Source organism: Stegastes partitus, unplaced genomic scaffold (genome assembly GCF_000690725.1).
Source record: "Stegastes partitus isolate 25-593 unplaced genomic scaffold, Stegastes_partitus-1.0.2 Scaffold748, whole genome shotgun sequence".
Taxonomy (NCBI): Eukaryota; Metazoa; Chordata; class Actinopteri; family Pomacentridae; genus Stegastes; species Stegastes partitus.
In genome coordinates, this window is record NW_007578479.1 from 99,355 (window position 1) to 124,414 (window position 25,060).

Consider the following 25,060-nt stretch of genomic DNA (forward strand, 5'->3'; position numbering starts at 1 on the left):
AAGAAGATAAAACTCAGGTTGCAAATTAAAAACAACAACAACAAAAACCAAACAAACTAAAAACTAAGGTGTTTAAAATCAGAATCAGCTTTAATGGCCAAGTACGTACACAACATACAAGGAATTTGGTTTGGGCTGTTGGTGTCGCACTGGGAATTTGCACGAATAATAGAAATTGGAAAATTAAAAAATAAAACAAAGTAAAATAACTACACAAAGAAAAGAATAAAATACAATAAATATTAATCAAAAATAAAACAAGATAATAAGACAAATATATACAAGAATTTACACATCTAGTAGAAAAGGGTTTATGTACATCAGTGCAAGATGGAAGTGCAAATGTTTTGTCAGAAGGAAAGTTTTCTCTCTCAAAGAACGGAAGTTGAAAGGATTTTAATCTTTCACTTGTTGGGTTTTCAGTTGAATTGTTTTCTAGTCGATGTTAGAAACAAAGTTGCTTCAGAGAGTTTTTTTTTTTTTGTATTACACTTTCTCAGCCTCCCACATCATGTTTCCCAAATGGAAAATATGACCTCCTCCAAATATTAAAACTGAAATATTTTCTACATTTTCCCCTGACCCTCCTACACACGTTTGGCCATGAAGCGAATAACGTGCTTGAGTAAACATCATTTGAAAGGCTTTCTATCCATTTAATGACACAGCTTTATGTAACAGACTCATTTTGAAAATGATTTCAAGCGTGCTCGATTTGAGGACGGTGAGAGTTTGAAAGCTTTTTTTTTCTCTCTCTTTTTTTTTAATCATCATCATCATCCACTATCATCTGCTGCACAGACTGCAAAAGGTCAAAGGTTTGATCCCGACACACTGAGGATGCTCGCTCGCTGTAAGATGAGTGACTCAGCTACATAAAGGATGAAAGACGCTCCAGCTGCTGTTTCACACAAACAAAAGTTTACATCTCTTGACAATAACACATGAAAGGTGTTTTTTCTGGCATCGACTGCTTTTGTCCTCTTTGAAAGGTTTTTGGCAGTAAAAGCCTGGAGAATTGTTTCCAAGTGTTCAAACTGCCAAAACAAGCAAATGGATCTTTTTTTTTTCTTTTTTCAAATCTGCTGTCTCAGTGTATATGTACAAAAGAATGTATATTTATACATCTCTCTATTATTTGTCTTGACAAGGAAAATAAAACTTTTAAGTTCCTCCTACACACACGTCTGGCAGGAGGCGGTTTGAGAGTAAAAATCCTTGATAAACTTTTTGACTCTGTCTCTGTCTCAGGTGTTCTCCTAGTCGCTGTGAACACGGTGGACGCTGCAGTCAGTCCTGGACCATCTTCCACTGCAACTGCTCTGACAGCGGATACAGCGGAGCCACCTGCCACAGCTGTAAGTCACATATTTTTCACAGGAGCTATGCAACATTATTGTCTTCATCAGTCTGCTAAGGCGGCAGCATTCTGTCATTAAGATGTTGGTCCCTTTTATCTTAATGTTCCTCATGGCTGCATACAAACATTTCCGCCACAGTAATGGAGAGAACCACTGTATGATAACACACAGAAGACTTGGTTGATTTGGTAGCGTTGCCTTTAAACTGTACGTCTCGGGTCAAATGTTTTGGGCTTCCTTCCACAAGCTTCTCACAATAGTTTGCTTTTCTAACCATATTTGACATATTTTAAAACTGATGGGTAAATGATGCAGCATCTTAATCTGGACAGTAGCTCTGCAAACTCCACAACACCCCAGAAACCAACGAGTGCTACTGGAAAAGTACCTGATCCCCATGTTTCCTGTTTGTTCAACATATTTCTACAGAAGATTACTTTGTGTAGGAATATCCACCATATAGGCATATTATCATCTGAAATAATGAAGATGTTAAACCAGAAGCACAACTTTTCCTGGGATCTTTATGACCGTTTTGGTTTTATTTTGGTGTACATGTGAAAAGACTTAATTGATTGGAAAGTTGGAAAGTCTTTCTTCTTTTTTCTTTCATTTGACAGAAAAAAAGAGTCAAAGTTTTGAGGTTTGAAAATGTGAATTCTTGCTGGTTTTCTTCTTTTGCATGCCAGTTGATCAGCGCATTAGCTGCGAACTTGATGTTTACTGACCAAAAGCTGGACTGTTTTTACGGACCAAATGAACATTTGATTAATTGATAGTTGCAGCGAGGTGTTTTGTAATTAGTCCATTAGCTCCATATCACCAAAACAAATTAACAAATTTCCAAATAATTGCACAGAAACTGACGCACAGACGTTGGAGAAACCAGACGAGATGCAAAGATAAAGACAGAGAGGAAGCTTTAACAGATAAAACTTTTGGATTAGAACCAATTGAGAGAGGAAAATGAATACAGCAAGTGGATTTGGACAAACTGAAAAGTAAATGTGACTCTAAGTACAAAATAAATTGTACATACAGTGAACAAAACAACAGAAAAACATCGAGCAACCCAGAGACCGTTAATAATATGCTGCTTTTATGTCACCTCCATCTTTCTCTCAATCACTTGTGACGGTTTTAAAGCAGCACTGAGAGACTTGTCAGGCTGACAGCTCCAAGTGGAATCAAGGAGAACCTGTAATTCTGAGGCTGCCAATCACACATGCACTTAACAGCCATACTGTTGAGTAATTACAGTGGAGAGGGTTTTTCCCCTTAACATAGGCGCTGCAAATTGGGTGTTATGACAGAACAAAGAGAGTTTTCTTTTGGCAACCTGGAGACATTTTTCAAATAAATTGACTCCTTTTAAGAGCTTTTCTGCGAGGTCTGTTCAGGACTGTCGCTCCTCCTTCCTTTGTGTTGCCGTGTGAATGATATCAAAGAGGTTAATGAGACTAAACTGCCAAAATACCGCTTGAAAAATGTGCAGGAAAGGTGAGCTTATTGGTGAGAGTTACTGGCTCTGTGAGGATTCTCTGGAATGAGATGAGATGAGATTAAAAAGGGGAGTTTCTGCGTTAACCTTCTTCTAACCACACTTGATGATTTAAAGGCCTTTTTGTGGGAACTTTGTGGTTGATAAGACCTGGTAAAGTTTTATTTATGGAGTCTGTGTGTTCCCGTCAGTCCTTCCTGTCACCTCTCGTTGGATTGAACTTTAATTTATTGTGCTGTTCCTGCAGAGACCAAACCTCGGAGGATTTTCTACCTGGTGATCATGAGATACTGATTTGGTGATGATGCATGAAGCAGCACCATAATCTTCATCCCCTCACATGCTGACGCTGTTGATCTCATTGTTTCCCTCTCCAGCTGTGTACGAACAGTCCTGCGAGGCGTACAAACACAACGGCAACACGTCTGGACACTTTTACATCGACGTGGACGGCAGCGGACCAATCAGACCACAGCTGGTCTACTGCAACATGACAGGTGACACACCAACACTTTCACTCCTCCTCTTCCTCCCATCATTGCGCAGCGTTTCCTGTGATTAACATTTACATAATTATAAATGAGGACGCTCCTCTCATCACACTCTGACCCACTTTATCTTCCATCCCCCTCTTCAATGTCCATCCTGGAGAGTTATGTAATTGGTTTCCTGATGAGACTGAACTTTTCTCTCCGTGATGATATACACGTGTTGATGATTCACCTAACGGTTGAAACATCCATCCATCCATCCATCCATTACCTATACACCGCTTAATCCTCACTAGGGTCGCAGGGGGGCTGGAGTCTATCCCAGCTGACTCAGGGTGAAGGCAGGTTCACCTGGACAGGTAACCAGTCTATCACAGGGCTACACGTAGAGACAGACAACCAAGCACACTCACATTCACACCTACGGACAATTTACAATCACCAATTAACCTCAACATGTTTCTGGACTGTGGGAGGAAGCCGGAGAACCCGGAGAGAACCCACGCTGCACGGGGAGAACATGCAAACTTCATGCAGAACACGTAGCGTGAACCGGCAACCTTCTTGCTGCGAGGCAACAGCGCCACCTTGCAGCCCCATGGTTGAAATAATGGTTCTTTTTTCTTTTAACTGTTTCTCATCCTCACTGTTTTTTGTTTTTTTTCCATAGCATGCACTGTCTAAAGTGTGCATAAAACTTAACATTACAAAGATAAGTTACTGTTTTAACATCTAATTCAAAACCATTAATCTGCTGCTGGTCTTTTGCAGCACAGTTTGGAACTTGCCTGAATTTGATCACATTCAGCCACATCAGTCATATCGATGATGCTGGCTGCCTGTAGTGTGTTAAAAGTGTTTCTTTTTTTTATCAGCTTGGCTTTGTGCATAGGTGATTGTCATATTGTAAACTGCAGGATTTCCCTTCACTGTTGCCACAAAGTTGTAGTATTGGGATTCTTTGTGACTGGAACTAAGAGGTCCAGTACTGACCAGAAAAACAGCCACGAACTAAAAGTAAACCGTACACTGATTAGCCACAGCATCAAAACCACCTGTTGGCTTTTGCTTAGGTCCAGCTTGTTCCTCCAAAACCAGGACTTGGGGTGTCCTGTGGTCTGGATGTTGGCATTGGATCTTTTGGGTCATACGGGTTGCGTGTTGCTGTGTCTGTGGATTGGATTTGTTTTGATTCCACAGATGCTTGATTGGATCAGAACCTAGAGATCTTGAGTCAGTGCTTTGGCCTCTTTGTTCCTCAACCTATTCCTGAACAGTGATGTTTAGGTGTGTGGTACATGTCAAAGTTACATCCACATGAGTACGAGGACACAAGGTTTCCCAGCTGAGCATTGCATTGAAACCTATTTGATCAATATTATTCACTAATTCATTAATTTTGTGGCATATCGGTGTACAGTTTGGAACTGGTGGAACAAATCAAAAAACTGTAGATGAATGAATAAAAACAACAATATGCAAGGTAGTGTGAAGGAGTTTTATCGCTTTTATCCAAAATGTGGATACAAGACGAGGATATCAAAGTTTTTTAGAACACCTTTGACCACTTGTTGTTTACATTCTCGTGTGTTTGTGGCGTCCGTCTGCAGAGGACAACACATGGATGATGATGCAGCACAACAACACAGAGCTGACCAGACTGAGACCCTCTGCAGGTGTGAAACAGCACTTAGTCCACTTTGACTACTCGTCTCAGGATGAGCAACTATTGGCCGCCATCAGCCAATCAGAGCACTGCGAGCAGGAAATGAGCTACCACTGCAGGAAGTCCCGCCTCCTCAACACTCCAGGTAAAGTCTTTTTTCTTTCTTTCTTTTTTTTCAAAGCAGAGAAAACTCAAGGCTATGTTTCCTGACACATTCGCTGACTTTGATTTCAGCTGAACCATTATCTGTACTTTATTTACCTCCAGTCCAACTCAATAAGGGCAAAGCCAATCATTACATATAGGACAGTAACATTCTGTTTTCTTCAGCTGATATTGATCTACTCAAGCTGAAAGTACTGAATCATACTCTACAGAATGTGAGTCCCAGCAGCTCTATGCATCCTTCTTGCTCCACTGGAGAAAACAAAATGATTGTTAAAGTCATTGCTGCAAACTTAATCGGCATCTAAGGATTTTCTTCCCGTTTACCGGTTAGCCAGACAAATGGATTGTGTACGATTTGTTTAAATGTCTGCCTCTTTTAGACTTGAGAATAAAGTCCAATTACTGTTGTTTTTCTTTTAAGATGTTTTCTTTGTAAGTCAATGATTGACCCAAAAGCTACCAGATCAGATCAGTTTGTCAGTATACAAACATTATTTCAGTTTTTATCTTTAATCCTTTTTGCATATAGATACAGATCTAGTGTTGTGGTTTTTAGTGCATTATATTCCTCAATTTTCATTTCCTGATAATTTTTGGGCCATGTATCAGAGTCATGCTGCACAAAGTACATTTTTCTTTACTTCTTGCTTCTTCTAGCCATGGTTGTGCTGTTTCCAAAGAGGTGCAGGACTTTATATTGCAGTGAAAAATGAGCTCACAGTGAGTAAAAAGGGGACAGGAGCAAAAAAAAAACAAACCGGAAACTGCCTCGTGTTCAGACGGTTAAATGAATAACAAGTTTCACAAGTCACAAAAGCAAATCATTCGCCACCTTAAACTGTAACTTTGGTGGTTTGTTGTGGTGTTTCTATGAATTTTAATGGAGGCTTCTCCTGAGTTTTTCATCTCTAAGGCCGCTATTGATTTCCCTCAGCACAGCTTCTTTCTTTGTGGCCGCTAAGAGTGAAAAGACAAAGTTGACGCCACTCAGAACCAAAAACATGATGTGAGATTCTGATTTAGGAGGCTGTAGTTGACCGATCAAAGTTTTCACATAAGTTTTGTGTGTGTTTCAGAGGGTTCTCCGTTCAGCTGGTGGCGCGGTGGTTCGGGTCTGGGTCGAATCCAGACGTACTGGGGAGGAGCTCATCCAGGCAGCCAGCAGTGTGCCTGTGGCCTGCAGGGCGACTGTGTGGATCTACAGCACTACTGCAACTGTGATGCCGACCGCATGGAGTGGTACTGACCGCTATGAATACTCACAGATATTTATTTTTTAATCATCTTTTGGCTCCTTCAAATGTAAGCATCTTCTGTGAAATAGCCATAACTTGTCTGAACATGAAAACTGCTTTAAAAGGTAGAGAAAACAAACACACATCCACATTATTTTTAAAAAATGTAGAATATTTTTAATAAAAACATGACATTATTCAATGATCTGTCATAATATCCTGTAACAAAAACATGCAGAAAGTAAATAGTACAAGTTTGTCTTACAACAAACTTAGGACGTGCAAATACGAGTTTTAAGGTATTTTGTCAACTAAGCGCAACAACTTATTATTAAATATGGGAATGTTGTGTATCTGTGTTGTAAAGTGTGGGTGAATGAGTGAAGTGTGAGTGGGAGAAGTAAAGAAAATACCACAAACTAAAGTGCAAACCGTGTTAAATCCATCATAGCAGCTCAGCAGCGAAGAAAAGATGAAACTCTAAGACCCTGCAGCAATATCCACACGACCACACTATATAGCACCACAAGAAAGATTCAGTGCATCCCAATATATAGCACAACGAATGTACTACTTCATCTGGTCATTTTTGCAGGTTGCAAGTCAGCTTCCTTTTCTGGTCTGAGTGCACAGACAGATGTGAGCTCATTTTGCACGACAAACTGTGATGGTCAGAACTTAAGGCTTACAATGTTATTAGGAAGTAATATGTGTGCATACTAAATAAACAATACATACTTTGGAAGGGCAACTGGAATGCCCTTAAGCAAAAAAACTAAACTAAACTAAAAACTAAAAAGTGTGGTATTACCTACCTAAAATCTGTGTACTTTGATTTCAATGGTGTTACAATGTTTTTGCAGATAATTTTAATTAGAGCACAGGGTTTTGGTTTTGTGTGTTTTTTTAAATATCAGTAAAAACCGACAGATATATATAGTTTTGAAATATATGGATCATCATCTTGACTTTGTGTCCTTCGGTCAGTTACACAAGAAACAGTTCATCTTCATTACTGACTTTGTCTTAAAGTAGTAAATTAGTCAGATATGCTGTATATGACTAAACATACATTTTATTGTCTTGAGGGGAAAAAAAACCTGTACTGGGTAGATGGTATTAACTTTTTTTTTTTAACTTTCTATGACAATTTCAGCAGCAGGACCTCAAAAGAAAATTCCTGTGGAGCCGTTCTGTTAAAAAATAAATGGTTCGCGTTTAGCGATCAAATAGTCGTCTGACAGCTGAAAACCAGTCAGCACAATGATCAGCTCAGAAAGCAAAACCAGACTGGCTGAAGGAAATGGCAGAAATACTACTAGAAGCATGAGCTGACGTGGAATAATACACACATACATGTCTTCAGGTTTTACCTCTTGTTCCCGGATACCAAACATGACTGACAAGCCCTGCCTGACTTGTAACTTTGGCATTTTAGCAAACACCAAATCGACTGGGATAAATTGAGCAGAGGAAGAAACAAAAACAATTTTAACCTTTCCTCGTGTTGTTGGCAATCCTGCCATGCCTCACTTCCTTCCATCATTTCGCAGTCCAAACTGTTTGTGCAACGCCAACTCTATTTTTACAGACCGGAGCTGCCACTGCTGCTCCTCAATATTTCATCAGACTCGCTGCAGAGTGCTGTGTACACTCCTCGCTTCCAGTCCTGGATGTATTTTTACGCGCAACTTTCCTCCGCAAGAAGTCTAACAGGCAGATCATCTAAAGTGCATGAAGCTGAATGTGGGCGTAAATGGACAGGCGCTATCTTGTTTTGGGAGTAGCTGCTCCACAAACTGCCAGGGATCGAGTTTTGACTGACAGGACGGTTGTAATGTGGTTTTGAGATAAACAGGACCTCAAGAGATCGCACCTACACACTGCAGTGTTTGCATCAGCGAGTCACAGCGTGTAACATTGTCGCAGGAGTGATGCAATATTAAAAACATGCGCAGGAATAAATCTGTGCACAAAGATGAGTACAGTTTGTGGCTGATGACTGGAGTGTGTTTGTTTATCACTTCCTGCTTTCTCATCTTTTCTTCCTCCTTCCTTCTGATCTTACATTTGGTTTTTAATCTCTCCTTCATCTCCAGGACTGAAGACTCAGGCCTGCTCACCCATAAGGAGAGCCTCCCCGTCCGGTCCCTGGTGCTGGGTGACGTTCAGAGGCCGGGCTCTGAGGCTGCCTACAGGGTGGGGCCGCTCCGCTGCCGTGGAGACAGTAAGTTACGAAGGGCAGGAGCGTTCAGAGTGCAGCAGCTCATCTAAGATTTTACTCATCGGTTTTAAGGCCAGAAGGTGTAGAACTAAAATACTGACCCCTTATGAGCCTGTTGGCAGATCCTCAATCTGACTGTTCCAAAGTCAAAACTGAGCTCTAAAACTGGCTGAAGCAGCGTCTTCTTTCAAAAAAAACAAACAAACAAAAAAGCATTTTAATAGGCTGGCTTTAATTCCATTTTGGCCATTTATTTATTTATTTGTACGGCATGGTTGTTGCATTTATATATATAACATTGAGTAAGCTGAGGATAAACTTAGTGGTTGAGAGAAACTCTGCTCCTGCAGAGACTCCTGGCTCGTTGATTTGCTGAGAGAGAGCTGCTGGGAGGAGGAGGAGGAGATTTTAACCTCTGCAGGTCAGGTATCATACATGAGCAATTAGCACTGTTTGACAATGATTGCTCTCCTGGTTCTCCTGCAAAAAAAACACAAGAGACAGACACAGGGGAAGCATTTCTCTGCAACACATCACCCCTAAATGGACATTTTTGTCCGTCCAGCAAATTAGTCATTATTTTTTAAGTAAACTTCTAATTCAGCTGTCTGCAAACGCAGCCTGATATGATAAAAAGATGTGTTTTTAACATGTGAAACTCATTTTATTGCGTGTAGTTTCATACCCCTCCCCCGCCCCTTACCCGAGCCATCTCACATGTAATATTTAAATGCTGTAAAATGACATGCAAAAAACACAAAAAACACAAGAATCACACGAGAAATACGTCACAAGTGATGTTTCATTTATACACAATGGCATGATTTCCTGTAGAAAAAGAAGAAAGAAACAGGGCAACAGTCGGCTAGGCTCCATCTAATTGGCCAAAATTATAAAATTATTTTCTCCTGGGTTACATTTGTTTTTGACACATCCCAAAGACATTTTAAGTCAACATATCTTACTGTTTTATCATATTACTCTCAGTTTCAGCCAGTCAGTTATATATGAGATGGTATGGGACACCCTGGTAACCCAGAGAATAGAGGAGAAGCTTAAAACATATTGTGAAATTGTGTATTTTAACCAAAAACAAGGACTTTTTCTAAACCTAGCCCAGTAGTGTTGGTGCCACCACCTGTTCAAGGTGGTGAAGGCTTTGCGGCTCTGAAGGTGGAAACTAGTATCTTAGGTATAGATAATACATTTCTGTCCAAACTTGTAGTTATTTTTGTGAGACAGGCTGTCAAAATAAAATCCGCCTCCACGCATCAGATCTCATTTAACTTGTCAAACTTTAAGTAACGCGTACATGATGAATACACTTATCGTTAACTTTACCCATTTGTTCCTTTTCTGAAAGTATTTCTAATTATCTGTTCTGACACAAACGTCAAAGCAGTCATCGTTACTTTACACTGATGTCTTTATCTAATTACCTTAACAAGCTGCCTCGCTCGTGTGTGATGCGATTTCTATTTAAGGATCTTGATGGACAGTTTTTCTCGTGTTTCTCAGAGAACTTCTGGAACGCTGCGTTTTTCGACAAGGAGACGTCGTATCTCCACTTCCCCACCTTCCACGGAGAGCTGAGCGCAGACATCTCCTTCCTGTTTAAGACCACGGCCTCCTCCGGTGTGTTCCTGGAAAACCTGGGCATCAAAGACTTCATCCGCATCGAGCTGAGCTGTGAGTTACTGCAGGAGCTGAGGGGAAAACAGCGACTCTGAGTTAAACAAAGGAATGAATTTTACCGTTCTGAAATGTGACAGTAAGAGCTGTTCACATTTTTTCACTCTTCTATATGTAAAATAGTGTGCAGCCTGATATGATAACAGGAAACCCCGACCCCACATCAATTTGTGTCCCGTTTGTGTCTTCTTTTGCTGCTGCTTGCGCATTTCCAATACTTTATCCCTGCTTGAGGCCACATTGTTTGTCGTTCCCTGATCAGTTTGCTTCCCTCAGAGCCTGCAGCAGAATGCATTTCCCAGTTAAACACCTCGTCTGATGCTGACCCGCAGCCCTGCCTTCACCTCGCAACACACAAAATGTGATTAAACCCATAAACTCCTAATTACTGCGGCCGTTTTTTACACCCTCGTTCTTTAATTTTACAGTTGTATTATGAACTCTCGGGGGGCACTTTCACCCCGACCCTCCATTAATTCCTTCCTCCTGTGCGATGTAACATTTATGGGCAGCACAGCGGGTCATTTAGATTATGACAGTAATAACCAGCAGCGGCGCGTTATTTAGTTTATGGATGTCATCGAAGGGTGGCGGGTGTTAGATGTATGTTTACAGCCGACCATAGATTGAGTCATTTAAAATACGGCTGTATTACCCAACAAGGTGTCCTTGCACCTATATGGTTATGACACTACGAGGTACATATTTATGGGCAGCAATGGTGTGTGACGTTTGACTTGCGTGTCGGCCTTGAATCTGTTTTTGGAGTCATCCATGGCTGCCTTTCCAAGCTCCTTAACCTCACTTTACCTTTTCAGGTTGGTTTAGTTTTCTTGGCTTATATTTCATGTTCGTCGCATTTGGGAGGAAGTGTTTTTAAAGGCCACACACAGATTCTAATACAGGGACACCGACGGCGTCTCTCCTCGGGGAAATCATTGTCGCCGTGCTTGTTTGAGCTTCGAACACTTCGTTTCCAGCCGCCCCCCCAGATCGCTCTCCGACACCGAGGCCGGGCCCGAGAACAACCTCTAAATGAAGTTACAGCAGGATGCCGGGATTATTGTTCCATCTTGTTCTGTGCTCCCCCAGTAATACATCCTCGCTTTCCACCGGCAGAAACATGAATGATGGCGGTTTGCTTCGTCTGCATCCTCCTAAATCTTCTCCTGTTGGTTTAGAGAACAAAGAGCAGAGCTGACAGCCTGGAAGGAGTAAATACAGAGTAGAGTGAGCACCAAGGAGCTGAAGCAGAGGAAAACTCGTCCACTACACTGTAAAAATACTTAATTACAAGTCCTACTAGGGCAGCAGCATTCAGCATGTTACTGCTTTTACACTTAAAACTGGGGTATGGTGTGTTTTTTGTGGCAAAAATTCCATTAGAACCTTTCAGCACATTGTGATCCAGTTGGTCTGAGAGGAAACCAGACTTCTGCAGCTCATCTTGGCTCCATTTAGGACAATTAGATCTGAACAGTAATAATAATATAATTTGCTTATAAGATGCTAATTTGCTATTACTTAGTCAAAGTGTGTGCAGTATTAGCTTCAGTGTTTGGTTGGTTTTAATGTGCAATATTTCATTTTTCAGGTTGCAGTTTTGTATCGTGCAAAATTTCAGTATCATGTGTGATATTACCTACTGTTGTTCCTCATTATCATTGCTAGCATGGCTTTTTGTTGTTCTTATTCTAGCTTTAGTTTTTAGTCATGTACCGTACTTAGATGTTATTGCTTTTCTACGAGGCACTGCATTTACTCTCATGTTCTGTTTCTTGTTGTTTTCGCTGAGAAATATCTGACAAAAAACGTTTTATCTTCTCTTATTTCCAGGCTTTAAAAAAACAAATCAGGCCCATGACAGTAGATTTTTCAGCCAGATCATGTGAGAGTATAAAGAGCAACAGTCTGTGGCTGATCTAATGGGTTACATGAAGAAGCTTTTCTCAGAAACGTGGGGTTTGAATGTTAGGAGAGGTTAAAAGTGAATGTTAGCATTTATCTGGACTATTTCTGCAAGAATGTGAGCATATGCATGTGCTCATCTGGAGCGAGGGGCTTAGGACATAGAAGACAAAGGACAAGCAGCAGAACTAGAGCCACATGTTCAAATTCTGTCCATTTTTTGATCTGATTTCTGCCTACCCCAGTTTTAAACCTGCAGTGCGGAGCTTTAGTTCCCACCCTCAGGCAGGGAGAGTAATTACACAACCACTGTCAACACTTGCTTATCCCTCACCATTGATCCCTTTCTCATTTTTATTTTTTTTTACTTTAATCCTTCCTCTGAACACAGAGTTTGCTTTTTATCTGGAGCCATATTTCTAGTTGCTGTAGCCTAAACCTTCTCCATCACTGCCGCTGCTTCCCTCTTCATTTCTGACAAGCTAATCACTGCTAGTTGATGTGAAATGCGTCACTACCTGTCACAGGCTCCAGATTTAAAACTCTGGTATAATGCAAAACACAAAGAGATTCATGTGTCAGTGATTGTTTAATCAGCACGCTGTGAAGTCATTTGGCAAGCGCTCGAATGTTAGAGACGCTGATTAATATTTCAGATATTTCAAATTAACTACAGATGTAAAATGTGAAATATGGGTTTGCATGCTGTTAGTACAGTTGGGAAAATTGACTTTGTATGTTGCAGAAGTGTTTATTCTCTGAAGACTTTGAGATTAATTGTGATGAATCAGATCCATTTTAGAAGTCATGCAGCTTGAAGAAAAGGATCAGTGAATATCAGTTGCTGACCTCAGTACAAGACTGATTTACACATACGTTGTGGCCTTTGTCATTCAGCATGTTCTGAAATGCCTCAGCTATTGTTCAACACAATGGCACATCAGAATGAAGCCCTATGGTCATCACCAAATCAATGCTACAATGTCCTGGCTCCCTTAAAGACCATATTTAGTAGATCCACCTTTAGCAGAAATTACAGCCTTCAGCCTACACAGGTTCTACGCTGTTATTTTGCCCATTTTCCTTTAAAAAGAACTTGTCAAGCTCAATCAGGTTGCACGATTATTTGTAAAAGGAGCAGTCTTTTTCAAACCCATCCTAAATGTTCTGATTGGACGAATCTCTTTTTGTGCCACTCCAGGACTGCAGACATCAGGTTTTTCTTGCAGGATGTATTTTGCTGCAGCCCTCGAACCTCACAAACACTCCTGGGTCTAGCTGCAGAGAAACACCCACCTCTGGTTATTTATCAGCACTAAATAAGAAATATTACACAAGCGAGTGTCCCGACATGAAAAATAAAACAACACAGAAACAGTGCAACAGTGGTCGACTGCACAGTCTGATATTTTATAAATCAGAATGCTGCATATGTCATGTGTCCTCACCACTGAGAAGATGTTTTTGAGTAATTATCCATTTTTTTGCTCAAGGTCTTTTTATTGAACGTGCAAAAAAATAAAAAACAAAAAATAAAAAATGCAACACATCACAGATGCAGTTGGATAAACACAACTGCATCTGTATATATATATATTCCCAACTCATGTTTCTGCTCCACACCATTACAGTATTATTGCACCATTTAGTTGTCCGGCCTAATTGATTTTATAAACAATAACATGTATTTATGAGTTGTTTCAGTGTGTCCAAAATAAAATAAATAAAATAAATGAAAAAAATGTAAAGAAAAAAATAGTAGTATAAATACAAAAAAAATTAAAATAAAATGTAAAAATTACAAATAAATGAATGGATATAATATGGAGTCCATAATGCTGAATTTAAAAATATTTGACATATGGCACAACATGTGTGAGCACAGCCTCAGTGAGCCGGGATTTTTTACTTCCATTTAAGCAGCACAAGATTGCTCAATTTTTACAGTATCATTAAAAGTTTAAGCACCAGAAGCCCTTTAGGAGAATCTGAACCTTCCTGTTTTATTTTAATAATCCCTTGTTCTGTAAAGTTGCTTTTATGACTTCTAAAATATTCTTTATTGCTGAGTGATGCGACATGAAAAAATAAAAGAATCAGACGATGGTTTAATTGTTTCAGCAGCACATAACCTCAATTTGCTTCGTCTCTGGTTTGTTATCCTGCAAGAACTTCTCATTTTCCTCACTTAGAAGCTCTGCTGGGTTCAGTGTTGCTGTTTGTTGTTGAACAGTAATTAAGCTTCATTCCGGTGAGCTCTGTTTCTCCTCCTGTCTGCCTGTTTTGTCTCCGTACTCTTGGGTGAAGCCTGCCTGCTTGTTAAAGCTGCCGTCTGCATTCCCACATGTGGTATTGGCAGCTTTCTGACTGACTCTGGAAGCTGCGTGGAAACATGCAGCTGTGATTGAGAACTGATTCCAGCTGCACTTGGCAGGAAAACACCTGTCTCCTCAAACTAAATCCCCAACAGAGGTTTCTGCAGCGATTCACCCCATTCGCTTTAATTGAGACGTAGTGAATGTGCCCCGTTTGCATAAATTAAATGCTGCTGTTTGATGTGATGCTTTCTGACTCTATAAGAAGAAGTGATGAGTGGAAACTTCTCAATTGAATGAGAACCAAATTTTTACTTATTTTTAGTATATCTCTATTTGTAGTCATGTTTGGTGTTTCAAACTTGAAATTTCACAATATTTTTTTGCCTATAACCAAAAAACAAGTAACAGATGCTTTCATCTTGTGTGAGTCGTTCAACAAGAATTCAAATATATGTTTAGAAAATGCTTCACCAGGCATGCAGCAGGGTCATTTCATGGTATTTGTGGCCAAAACTTAAGCAACATGCAATTATAACACTTCATTCATTACGTTCCCGTCTCTCTGTTCGTCTCCTTCAAGCCTCCACTCAGGTGCTTTTCTCCTTCGATGTGGGTAACGGACCGCTGGAGGTTCTCGTGGAGTCCAGCGACCCGCTCAATGACAACCGGTGGCACCGAGTCCGGGCCGAGCGGAACGTCAAGGAGGCGTCACTTCGACTGGACGACCTTCCTGTCGCCACGCAGGAGGCTCCTGCTGACGGACACTTCCACCTGCAGCTCAACAGCCAGCTCTTCATCGGTGAGGAGCGTTTGTTGTTGATTCATACTTGACGTACAAACATGTGAGTTTAACTTCTCTTCCCATTTGTCTCAGTTCTGGCTGATTTGAGACCCTTTTTTCTGGGACTGTCAGAAATCAACCTTCAACTTATTTCCAGAAATACTTGCTTTGTTTCTAAGATCTCATTGTTTCAGTCTCTGCAGATCTTTCAGCAGCATGATTGCAGGAATTTAGTCAAATTATTTCGTTTTGCTTTTTTCTGACATTCCTTTCTAAGGTTCCCACCAACAGGGCTTTTATTAAACATAGACAAGTACAGCGTTGTGTCTTGTAACTCAAAGCTTTTTTGAAGAATAGCTCATCTGCATTCGGTCATTCCATCCCAGCAGTACAGTTATTGCAAATGTTCCACGTCAGGTTTATTTACTGGCAGATCTCCAAAGAATTTACACAGACAATAATAAAAAAAATAAATACAGTAAACACCTTCATGTTTGCATTCACAGTTTCTCACCAAAATCCGCTGTGTGCATCCTAAAGGCCCAAGTTGAATAAACAAAACAGTTGCAGAGCTGAAACTGTTTGCTTCCTCGCAGTCTCCTTGATCCTTCCCTCAGCACCTTACTGATGCCAAATGCTCATTAGAAAAGCTTCAGACTTGGACTCCAGCAAATCACCTGCATGTTGACAAACCAAACGGGGACTTGGCCACATTTTGAGTCGCTGTAGGCCCCTTTTTAACTGCGATTTAAAGAAATGCACCTCTATAGAAACAACACAACTAGACTAGAAGTACAGAGACCTGAGGCATGTTTTTTTTGGACAGGAAATTTCTGAGTTCAGAGGGTTAAAAACATTGACCCTTCAAATGGTCAAAAACTTCACTTGGTATCTTTTATTTTATTTTTTAGAGTTTACAAAAAGCTGAGTAGTTCTGACTCATCAATATTCAGTCACAGCAGGACCGTTATGTTTGGTCTGGAAAGAGAACAGAACGTTAACGCAGGCGAATGCGGATGAGGTTTCCCAGCTACACCAACAGAAACCCTCTGAGCAAACAAGAAAGATGTCAATAATTTGTGATATTTGAAAGTTAAGTTAGAAAAAGTTGAGCTAGAATTCGATGCTGATAATCGTGCTGTGAAGATACGAACCATTTTTCTGTTGGATCATAAGAGAAGAGATGAACTGAAGCAATTTTTCTCTGTAGCGTTCAATCAGGTGCTCCCGTTCACTTTCTGCTTCTTCCTGCTTTCATTAAAACCACTGTGAGGTTTTCACATGTGCTGAGCTGTGAGTGACTAATTTGCGTTTATTGGTTTTGAACATGGAGGATTCCAATTAGACACACAAAGTTTCTCCCTCTGCTTCTACCTCCATCACCAAACCTGACATTCAAAGACATGTTTTCTTATAAATCCTTAGAAAAAGCCTAAAAATATCCTCCTCTTCCAGCTCTTGGCGGCTAAATCGTGTTGTTGCTCAGCCGTACTGGATGTAATAACGTGCTGCATGTGCACAGCGATTCTACAAGGCTTCTGCTACATTTCCATCCTGATCGACTGCCATCCAAAGATAGTTCACTTACCAGGCCTGATCTTGTCCTACATCCTGTACAAGGAGCAGAAATATTAAGTGCTAAACTACTATTGACCAAATGCCAGCAGCTCTGAGAATAAAAGTGCTGAGACGATGGTTTCTGACCACCGAACAATAACCATGTTCAATAAATAAGCGCGAGCAGGGAGCTGTGGTATAACATACGGTGTACTCAGTCTTAATAATCTATAAGTGAACCTGTGATTTATTTATTCGGCGGTCATGTGAATGAACTATTAGCTCACTGCAGCCATGTTCGGTTGTGAAATCTCCATTTGACCTCCGAGCCTGTTTGTAGATCTGCAGGGGAGAGAGAAAAAAAATAAAAAATCCATCAATTATTATCTTGGTTTTATGGTTTTATCATTCTGTAAATATTATGCATGTCACATCGTATCAGTGAACACACACTGGAAGGAAAACAAGCCAGCAAACATTGATGAGATCGGACGAAGGCAGCAGCAGCAGCAGCGGCAGGGAAATAGAGGTGAATATTGATTTGCTCTGTGTGTTAAGCCGATAATCCACTCTGAATAGCCGACGGGTCGCCACCGTCGGCCTAAAAACTCATATGTTTACCTCGGAATTATCAGCAAAGTACACTGGAACAAGTGCGATGGATTGTGTGCGTTTGATTGGAAATGTGCTGGTGCAGCTTCCTGGAATGAATTTGTGTAAAAATATTTGACTTGCTGCTCTTTAGTCGAGTAAAAATTAATAATCGGTTGTGTCCTTCGGGAAGCCATTTAGTGCAGCGAGTGCATGCCTGAAATGTAAATGTAAAGCACACAATATACGTATTAATAAGCATTCGTATCAGCTCAGCATGCATGCAATCATAAACACTGCTGTGCGGTTTTGTGCAGCTTATTTATGAGTCATAATCCTGCCTTCGACAACAAAAAAAATGTTTGCATTTCTAATCCTTGTATGCCTTTTCAATACATCATCACATGCAGAGCACAGATTTATTAGCCCCTCTACTTAGTTATACGAATTAATAAGGGGGACAGAGATGTATTCTTTAAATTCAGAAGCAATAATTCCATAAGCAGTGTATTTATGAGCCTTAATTATTCCTCACAGGGATTTATAAGGCAGCAAATTACATTGTTTCGATTAACAACCCATGTTATTGCCTTGGATAAGCCATAGGATTGCTTTTCCACATTCTTTATTACCATTTGTAGGTGTAAAATATCCACACGCAGCACTTTCTAGTGAAAGATTTTTGCATTCCTTGCAGGTAGTATTTCACATTACTTGTTGTATTGCCTGCTTTGGACAGATAAGCCTGTAGTTTATTGGTGCTGCATCGGCATCACTGAGTCCATATGTTTTGCACTTGGCGTGGCGCTTTTTCACACGGAAGCTGTGTTTAACAGAAAACTGGAAGTAATCAGCTCACATTTGTTCATCTAGCCGTACTTACTAATGCACAGATGTCGTATGTTCCCATGTTTTCCTGCAACAGACACTGAACTTGCTGTGCTACTAAAAAAAATATGCAATATGATGCAAAATTCAGTCCGGCTAACTAAGGGGGTCCGTTTTTTCAGGGGTTTTTTTTGTTTGTTTTTTTTGATTAAGTTATATTTTAATCAGAAATGCAGTTTCCCCTCAATGCAGTTTGTGCTTTTAGGTGATTTGCTGCATTTCTGTGTTGCTATTTTGTAAGTTCTTGATTTATTGCTGCAACAATGGTTTTATGCTAAATGCTAATATCTGATTGTTAACATATTAACAATAGCAAGGATAATATGGTGATGATCTGAAGATTCACATTTTCCCTCTTTGTTTAGAGTATTTACATCGTAGCTAATCATTAGCTAATTAGCGCTAAATACAAAATAAAGCTGAGACTGGTGGACATTTCTACGACCTAATTTTCTCGTTATCTCGGGATAACAGGATTCGTTTTCTCGTGAAAACCAGATAATTGGTGTTTGTGTTTGCCCGCTCGTGCCCGGTCCAGGATGGAATCCCAGGTGTGTGGGACGTCCCACACACCTGGGATTCCATCCTCAGTCACCAGCAGGGGGCCGGAGGACAGACGAGACCGGGCACGAGTGCTTCATTGTAAGTTGTGGTGCCCGGTCAGCTGTTCTCATGACACGTCATGTCCGAGTTCCTGGTCAGCTGTCTATATAAGATACGTCACACCAGGAAGTCCAACAACTTCTGATGAAGGCTGAAGTGACAGCCCAAACTGTCAACGGGATAATTATCTTGTTTTCTCGAGATAACGAGATAATTAAAATGCCGTTTTAAAAAATGTGCGGCCATGACTGCTCTCGGCTTCCGTACATTTCATTAGTTTTGCAGGCGTTTGATTCGGTGCAACTCTGACCAATGGTTCAAGAAGAAAAATTGTGAGGATTATCAAAGTTACTGCAATTTATCCTGCTGTGGAAACGAATGTTTGCACCAAATTTCATGTCAGTCCATCCAAAAGTTATTGAGAATTTTCCCTCAGAACCACACTCAGGAGATTAGCAAAGGATTTACGGATCGTTAGGATTCCTCGTGTAAGAACATGCACGCAATGTCATGGCAATCCGAAACAACGCTTGGTGAGATATTTGGAGCTTGACCAAAGTTTTGAAACGACCATCAAACTGACATTATTGTAATCATTAACTTGATCTCTACCTCACAAATCTATGCCAGGTGACCCCATCCTGTGTGCTTTACTGCATTGTTTGTTGATTTCTTTGTTGAAGCTGCCGTTTCTTCCCACTCAGAGCAGAGGTTTTTCTCTCTGTCTGACTTCTGAGTTCAGTCTCTCTTTCTAGACTTTCTTCAGGTCGAGGTTCTTTGTATTTTGAGCCAAGTACGCTGCCTTTGATGATTTCTTTGATCTCCATTTCTCTAATTGTTTCTCCATTCGCTCCCCTGTGGTCTCGTACTGTATGCTTTGGCTGCAGAGCCTCCTGCTCTCACTGTGGGATCTTGTGAAAAGACGCTGCAGCTGCCTTGTTAGAGCTGAACTTGTACGTGATGTTGAAATTCTCACTGATCTCGAAGGTCTCGCCGATGCTCCTTCGGTCAGAGGTGGAGTTTATCTGCATTTGGCTTTTTTGATCTTTGCTTTGATCTTAAGGCCACAAATCCTTGATGATACCTTATATAAATGATCCTACAGTTCCTGATGTGATTCCTGTAATTCCTGGACATCTGGTTGAAGCTCTCAGTAGAAAGGCAGAGCTGTGTAATTACACAGCTTTCTACACATGTTTAAGGTTTCAAGTTTTAAGTTTTGACTCTTTGCACAGAAGCCAACTTCGACAAACTGGCCTCGCGTTTCAATTAATTTATTGTTTTCGTTGTTGTCCTTGAATAATGTGACAGGTTGAAAGCCAACAGTTGTTTTCTTCTGCCACCTGTGGACACGTTGTCCTGGAGCAAAAAAGCCAACTCAAAAGGTGTCTCCTCCATTTTTTTTTTGATTGCTTCCACATTTGAGTTTTTGTGGAGAGTGATTTAGGGCTTTATGGGATACTGTTATGCTCCAAAATGGGAGTTCTGCACCTTGTTTTTGGGTGAGGCTGAGAAATTTTTGAAGTACCCTCGTATTATATTCAAATTGGAAAGGATTTCCAGACAAAGTTGGGTGAATCATTTTGTCTACTGTAGCATTAAGAGACTTCGTAAAAGGAAGCTAACAAACCCAGACCGTGAAAATAGCTCCAAACCAAAAAGATGCCAACCAGCTACAACACCAAACCTAATATCTTCTGACCCACTGGGCCGAAGACCTCTGGGGTTATCTTGTGGTGTCTGGCATCTGCTTTGGGCAGCAAAGTGGGGGCCTCCGTGTATTAAGCTTGTTCCATACATCCCATGTGCTCAGTCACAATGGGATCTGGGAGCTGGATGAACACTTTGAGCTTTGTTGTGTTTGTCATTTCTGATCAGTTTTTGCTGCTCGGGGAGGCTGCTGCCATCCAGGAGGACCTTTTTCATGTGCTTGGTCTGCAACAGTTGTGTTTGAGTGTCCACTATATAAAAATGTTTAAAAAATAAATAAATAAAAAGGATAAAAAATGACTTTATTATATGAGCTTCCAGCCTCTAATTGGATTAAATATACATTCACATATTCTGTTCTTGGATATTTCTGTTAATACCAAACTAATTAAATCCTGGCTTCACGTTGCATCTTTAGTCTGTAATTCTTTATTCCACAAATAGTTTAGTGTGAAGATGTCTGGATTTTTTAATTATTGTCTCAGATTTAATGCAATTGTCTCTCTGATCTTCCAGCTTCAGTTCCCACACGGATATCAGATTTTGTCAGGAAATGAAAATACGAGTTCATTACAGCTCCTAATATTACTAATTGAAAATTATGTTCCACCAGGACAGATTGTAGTTTCTGACGAGGTGCACACGTTTTCTCAGTATCATCAGATTTTTTTTTTATGCAATTAGTGAATCTCTTTTCCTTATCGTGTCATTTCGAAAAGCTTTGAGGAAACATTTACCTCTGCACTGTTGTTGCTCTGGCGACGTCCAACTTATTTCCGTCATGTACAGTTTGTGGCTTGTGTCAGAGCAGAGAGGAGTCTAACGGAGTTCTGTGATTTATTGGACTGAAAAGCTCCTGCTGCTGAACAGTGGGAAGTTGTCAGCTTTGAATATGGAGAGCAAAGTGCTGCCTTGTCTGAACTCTGATGGCGAGAACAATTTCAACCTGTGATCTTTGCAGAAGTGACAGTTTGTCAGGTTTGAACTCGTGGCTGCGCCGTCACATATGAAAGGATGAGATGGTTGCATGCGTGCAAACGTGGACCCGCATTTTGAATGCCTGTAGAACGTTCCACTTCAAGGCTTCTAAGAAAAAAACTGATTATAAGAAAAAAAGTGACAAATTACAAGCGAGGTGGTGGAGGGAAAAAAACATGAGCGAGGTAAAAAAAAAAAAAAGTGTCAGATCAGAAAGAAAATCTGCAGTGTGACCAGACGCACATTCAGACAGCGATTCATGAAGGCTGCCAGACACCTAGTTAGCCAGTCAGCAGCTGGAATGATGCTATACAGACTTACAGACAGCTGATGAATGTCATGTCCCTGAATCAGCCTTCCACCTACAGCTTGTTGCCTCATTGCTTTTTCATCGTTGTTTCATTTCACGAGAACAGTGCTGACAGTTTGGAGCTCGGGGGGGAGCAGAGGCGACATGTGGATCTGTTGTGGATGACAGGAGGAGGAGAAATGAAAACCCAGCGAGAAGGAAAACACACAGCCTTGTCAACACACATAGAAATAAAAGAAAGGCTTGTGCAACCAAGACAGGAATATATGTTGCGTCTTTGTTCTTGGAGAGCGACTTTCTTTGCTCCTGATTGCTTTTGAGCTCAGCAATGTAGTGATTTTAACCACACAGAAAGTCAAGTTTTTTTTACATCTCTACACAGAAAATAAAAATGTCTTTGCTTTCCAGGCGGCACAGCGTCCAGGCAGAAGGGTTTCCGAGGCTGTATTCGCTCTCTGCAGCTGAACGGCGTCACCCTGGACCTGGAGGAGAGAGCCAAGATCACCCCCGGTGTTCAACCCGGCTGCCCGGGTCACTGCAGCAGCTACGGGTCGCTCTGCCAGAACCAGGGCCGCTGTGTGGAGAGAACCAACGGCTTCCACTGTGACTGCGGCCTGTCGGCGTACACTGGAGTCTTCTGCCAGACAGGTAACACTGTAGAGATGCAGCTGGTCTGCTGGGTAAAGAGGAGCAACATAAAATATGTTGTCCTTGGTTTACTAAAGTTATTTATTGTTTTGTAATACAACGGACAAGCAGAGGAGGCAAAACAGCCAAAGAAAACAGGGCCTCTGAGTGCTGCTAAATCAATGACAGAAATCAAAAGAAATGAGGGCTAACAGCAACTTAACCATCTCACCAAACTGAAATACAAAAGCAGCAGCAGCATCCCTGTACCTCGTGTACCAAACAGAAGAATTCCTAAACCAAAGCTCCAGTGTGATGAAAATTGAATTTTATTGTGTTTTTTGTATGTTTGAAAAACTTCACGGTGTTGTTGAGTTGCTACGTAGGAACTGAGGAACCAGTTAGTGTAATTAGTGTCATCCTGACCGCTGGCTGTCGACTGTATCCAGGTGAGCCATTCCTAAAGAGCAGCTCTCTCATCCCACCAGCTTTGGTAACTTTCTAGAGCTGCTACTGCGAAAATGTCAGCAAAGGAGTCTTCATGAACTCCCGTCATTCAAGGGATTGAACAGCCAGTGAATTGCTTTTATTATTGATTGCAGTTGCACCACAGCAAGAGGAAAATCCTTAGTTTTAGCACATGGCATGGCTGACTTTGCCATTAGCTTTGATCGTATGGCCACAGATGAGGGCTGTATGAAAGCTGGTGGAGTCTTTTTTGTGGCCTGTTGTGCTTCAGTTCAACCTGAGCTCAACCAGTGTTCACATTTGTTTGCCTCTCTCCTGCTCTCGGTGCTCACTCTGCATTTTAATACAGCCACATTCCCAGTGAAGCTGTTCTCATTTAGATATTTATCAGTTTTTGCTGTCAGACAACAGTACAAGTTTGAAATAGTGACTGAAACTCAGCCCATTAAAACCACGTGTTCACCAGTCGTCACTTCAGAGCCATTTCTCAAACTGCCGCTCTGCATCACTAAACTAGTGATTTTATAACCACAACGTTGTCTGACAAACTCACTGTACACATGGGTTATAAGTCAGATCAGTTTAGATCAGGGCTGAAACCAGGGGTTAGAACAGTCAGGGTTAAATGAACCACCTCTGCAGTATCTTCAAAAAATAAAAAAATGAAAAAAATTCTAAAGACTTTATGTGGACATTTCATTGCTTTGCTGAAAAAGGACTCAATATGTGGGTGTAATGGAAAAGCTAAGCCTGGTCCTGTCAAGGCATTCAAACAAGTGCTTCATTACACAAATTAGAGCTCTAAGCTCTGAGTATCTGCTCATAAGTGGCTAAGAAACATAAAGACGAGTAACCACCAGCTCACAGATACAGAAAAGCACAAGGCCACTAGCAAGAGTCACAGAATCACAAAGACTCCTCAAGGACAACCAGAGGCAGAGAGAGAGAGCTGCTCACGCTAAATCACAGACAGACAAAACTGACAGGTGAGGTGCAATTTTAAATCCAGGTGTAGTGATTGGTGCAACCTGATTGGAGCACAGGACTGGTCAGTGGTCCCATCAGCAGCAAGGACAGGTAGGGAGAGGACTGAAGAGTGGAGCTTCATTCCAATCAGCCCAGTTGACAGGCAGGAGATGGAGAATGCACAAGAACAAGAACAAATCAATCGACATAATGTAACAGCATCATGAAGGGTTCAAGGCCGCGTTGTGCTGCAACAGCAGGATGCTCGTGTCAAGGCTGCGTTCCAGGTTGCATTCATTTCCTTTGTCTTTAACGTACAAATCGCACTACACTTGCTCTTACAAAGTATGTACTGCTACACCTGGGACATACTACACTGTCACATTATTGCACCTTAATCCTTAACTGTGTTGGAGGCTGAGGCTTGTGTATGCTCTCACGAGACACCACAACATATTTGATGGAACTGTAGGAGATCGTGGGTCAGAAAAGCTGAACATCCAACCTCCATAGTGGGACATCCGGGTATTTTTGGCATACTACATTTGATGTACTATGTGTTGGGACATATTAAATAGTTTTATTAATATTTTGTGTACTTGAACATCACCCCAAGTCTGAAACTCTTCATCCTTCACTACGTCACAGCTTGGCTCCTTAACTTGGACTAACTTTCTAAATTAGGGAAAATTACAACAAAATAAAATAATTACAAACAAATATGCATGAAAAATCTGTAAAGTCAGTAGTGTAGGAAGTGGATGCACAAAAATGTCCTGTATGAATGCATACAATGTTAGTGATATGTGATCAGAGGAGGTCTCGCAAGGCTGACTGTTGCTCAGATTTATAGAAACAGGAAACAACAAGCCCAGGTGCTGTCACACTGAGGTATCTTTTGTATTTAAAAGGTTTATTTCAAAAGAAAATGTTTAATTTTTAAAGTTTCCACATGTATAAAACCCACAACAGCAAGCTGCAGAAAGGGTTTCCATTTTGTCAACAAAGTTTTCACTC

At 40.9% G+C, this 25,060-nt stretch overlaps 1 protein-coding gene across 1 annotated transcript in view; it reads left to right on the plus strand.

Annotated features, from left to right (window-relative positions):
• LOC103364417 (contactin-associated protein-like 4) overlaps nt 1-25,060 on the plus strand; it is a 138,157-nt gene that overhangs the window by 91,726 nt on the left and 21,371 nt on the right. Inside the window, exons 11-18 of the mRNA XM_008291534.1 lie at nt 1,252-1,358; nt 3,240-3,359; nt 4,964-5,164; nt 6,264-6,426; nt 8,522-8,649; nt 10,165-10,335; nt 15,145-15,363; nt 22,391-22,630. Of these exons, the coding sequence (XP_008289756.1) occupies nt 1,252-1,358; nt 3,240-3,359; nt 4,964-5,164; nt 6,264-6,426; nt 8,522-8,649; nt 10,165-10,335; nt 15,145-15,363; nt 22,391-22,630 (1,349 nt within the window). The remainder of the gene's footprint in view (nt 1-1,251; nt 1,359-3,239; nt 3,360-4,963; nt 5,165-6,263; nt 6,427-8,521; nt 8,650-10,164; nt 10,336-15,144; nt 15,364-22,390; nt 22,631-25,060) is intronic.